The 2,955-nt window shown below is 30.6% G+C and overlaps 1 protein-coding gene across 1 annotated transcript; it reads right to left on the bottom strand.

The window, feature by feature from the left end:
• Window positions 1-1,322: 1,322 nt before the first annotated feature.
• LOC131859348 (laccase-12-like) lies at window positions 1,323-2,667 on the bottom strand. The gene is made up of 3 exons (XM_059212979.1): window positions 2,640-2,667; window positions 2,397-2,495; window positions 1,323-2,314 (listed from the first exon to the last, which is right to left on the bottom strand). Exons 1-3 carry the CDS (start codon window positions 2,665-2,667, stop codon window positions 1,323-1,325), a joined length of 1,119 nt encoding a protein of 372 aa, XP_059068962.1.
• Between the last annotated feature and the right edge of the window lie 288 nt (window positions 2,668-2,955).

The following is a 2,955-nucleotide window of genomic DNA, read 5'->3' on the forward strand; positions in this document are numbered from 1 at the left end:
ATATCTTCTTTTGGTAATAGATCTAAAATTTGTGAACCTATTGAAGAAAAAAGAAACAAAATTGAGGGGCTTCTATAGAAAATGCAAACAACAATACTTAAGCCAAGCAAAGAGAGAAGGCCACTAGAAAGGAAGTTGGTAGGTATTTGATGTCCATTCAATATCATGATAAGTTGCGTACAAAAGTTTCATAAGAAAAATAAATTGCTCATAGATAGATCTTTATGTGATCCCTTATATTTTTGTATCATTTTGTTAATGTAATGCCCCTTATTTATATCTATATTTTCATCTTGGGTTTTATCTTCCCTTTTGAACACTTTGATAAAGGCCTTTCATTAGAATATATAATTAAAAGCTTTTTTTTTTCATTATATATTTATGGGTTGTCCCCTTTTAACCAATAACCAAATTCACTTATAAAAATCTTAACCCTAAATCTAATTCTTTATTATTATTTTAATGTTCTATTATTTTATCACATTACATAATATTAATTATAACCACCACTTTAACAAAAATAATATCAAAATATAATATAAATACTCTTTTAATTGTCAAATGAAAAATATTTAACTTTGTAATTTAAAAAAAATATTAAATTATTTTAAATTATTAAAATTACTAAAAGAAAAAAAAATCATTGAAAAAATAGAAATTCAAACTTTTAAAATAATCAAATAATTTTTTATAAGGTTACATTTTTAAAAACAATTTTATAAAATTCAGTTTTAAAAATATATGTTTGAACAATAGTAATATTTTATAATAAAATTATGCTCTTTTGTTATAATGACTTAGGAGGATAAATAAGTTTAGAAATGGCTATTGAAATTATTTAAATTATGTCAAAGTATCACCTAACAATTTTCACTATATGCATTATGAATATAATAATTCTATAGAGGTCAATTTCAATTTTTAACCAAATAAATTCAAAACAATTCATTTGAAAAGAATTTGTAATTATTTTAATTTGCAAATTTAATTTAAAAAATAAAACTCCTAATTTGTAATTTTCTATCGAATACAATTATTAATAACTAGTTAAATAATAGTCATTACAATAATATTCCGTCGTGATGGTTAAATTAACGACTACTGACTAATTGAGATGACATGGTTTGTGGAGCTAGCATCTCAGGAGTTTAGAAGGAGGCTACTCCAAGCTTGCCAAATGACCATGGCCATTCTTTACCACAAACTCCATATTCAATCCCCAAGTTAGATGATCATCAAAATGACAGTGTACAAACCAAACACTTGCAAAAAACATGGTTTTTTCACATATTCTTCAGTTTTTAATTTGAAGATATGCATCATTAATTTTGAGAGAATAATTCAAAGCTATATGTTTTGTCACCTGGATTGTCAGCTTTGAATCTGATAGTAGTCCACCCACTAACAGGAACTCCCACAATATTCCATTCTTGTGGATCAACCAAATTGAATGTGAGAGGATCTGTTCGAGCATTGTAGTTACCAAAGCCCTCTCCCACAACATAAAAATCATAGCCATGAATATGCATTGGATGGTCATCAAGTTGGAAGATATTCGTTGCTTGGAACACCACCTGAACTGTAGCATTATAATTTAGCACTTTAACTTTTGTTCCAGTGATTGGTGACCAAAGACTTCTAGGTATATTGTCACTTGTATAATTAAACACAATTGGTGGGTTTGAAGGAAAATTGGTTGTAAAGACACCATTAATACCAAAATAATAAGCTTGAAGTATGGATATATGTGGTAGGACAAAAGATACATTGTTCATAATAGCAGTTATTCTGGTTTTATTAGGGCCTTGACAGTTGGTGGTCACATTAGTTCGACAGGGAAATAAACCAAGTCCTACGATTATTAGGAGTTTCTCATCAATGCTTTGGGGAACTTCTATTGGGCGCTCTAGTGAAGCTAGGCTTCGTAATCCTTTATTAAATTTAGTGACAGTTGCAATGTCATTGTATGTTGGAAACTGTAGAAGAGATGGGGTGGCAGAAGAATGGGAACCCACATAGCTAAGAATGGCAGTTGTTGTGGTGTTATCAAAGAATCCAATAGATTGGGTAGTGTATACATTGGCAGCAATGTAGTATTTGGCTATTGCTTGATTGGCTGTGAGAAGAACATCTGCAGTTTGGCCAAGAGTTATAAGCATTATGTATGTTGTGTATGGTTTTGTGTAGCAAGCATCTACGGCTACCACTGTGACATTGTGTGATGCAATCTTGAAAAAGAGGTTATTATTGACTGCTGCATTGACAATACATAGAAGGTATGTTTTTCCTCGTTGTACAGGGATTTTAGTTGTTCCTGCATGCAAACAGTTAGTTTATCAATTTCATGTTGAGTCCCTAACATTATAGTTTATCTATGACTAAAAAGTACTCTATACCTGATTTGGAGCAAGCATAGAGATCTCTCGGCTGACCATTGATGAGAAAGGCATCAGATATATTAGGTGCACCTCCTATTTGAATTGAGAGCTTTTGGACTGCTTCAGGATCTTTGTTCCATCATTCTCCTGTTTGATAAAGGTAGGTTATATTATGGATCTCTAAAGAATATAAAAATGAATTAAAATAATCAATTTACAAATTAGATAGACTTCAATACAATCAGCATTCTTTTAACTTACAGGTTAATAAAGTTGTGTTTGAGGTCATTCACCTACATGTACTTCTAGATGAGTAGAGTAATGCATCTTGTGTTGCCAAAGTTCTACAAACTTTTCCTTCTCACAAAAATTAGTCCCCTCTTTGATGTTGTTGGCATACGCATACTCATAATGTTTGTGGACATGATTCTCATGTTTTTTTATCTATCTTAATATAAAACTTCGGACTTAATACTCATGGCTGGTTTCTATAGCTTCATTGGCAATCTATCTAGTCACAACCTCATGAGAACGGTGTTCCTAATTTAAAAGATAGTGAAAATTTTGTTGCTTCATT

Source organism: Cryptomeria japonica, chromosome 10 (genome assembly GCF_030272615.1).
Source record: "Cryptomeria japonica chromosome 10, Sugi_1.0, whole genome shotgun sequence".
NCBI classification, from domain to species: Eukaryota; Viridiplantae; Streptophyta; class Pinopsida; order Cupressales; family Cupressaceae; genus Cryptomeria; species Cryptomeria japonica.

Bases quoted from the DNA above. Each gene is read 5' to 3' on its own strand.
- LOC131859348 (XM_059212979.1), bottom strand. From the start codon at position 2,667: ATGACCTCAAACACAACTTTATTAACCT. The intron at 2,496-2,639 runs GTAAGTTAAAAG...ATCCTGAAGCAG, and splicing joins AAACACAACTTTATTAACCT to TCCAAAAGCTCTCAATTCAA. The intron at 2,315-2,396 runs GTATAGAGTACT...GTTTGCATGCAG, and splicing joins CTATGCTTGCTCCAAATCAG to GAACAACTAAAATCCCTGTA.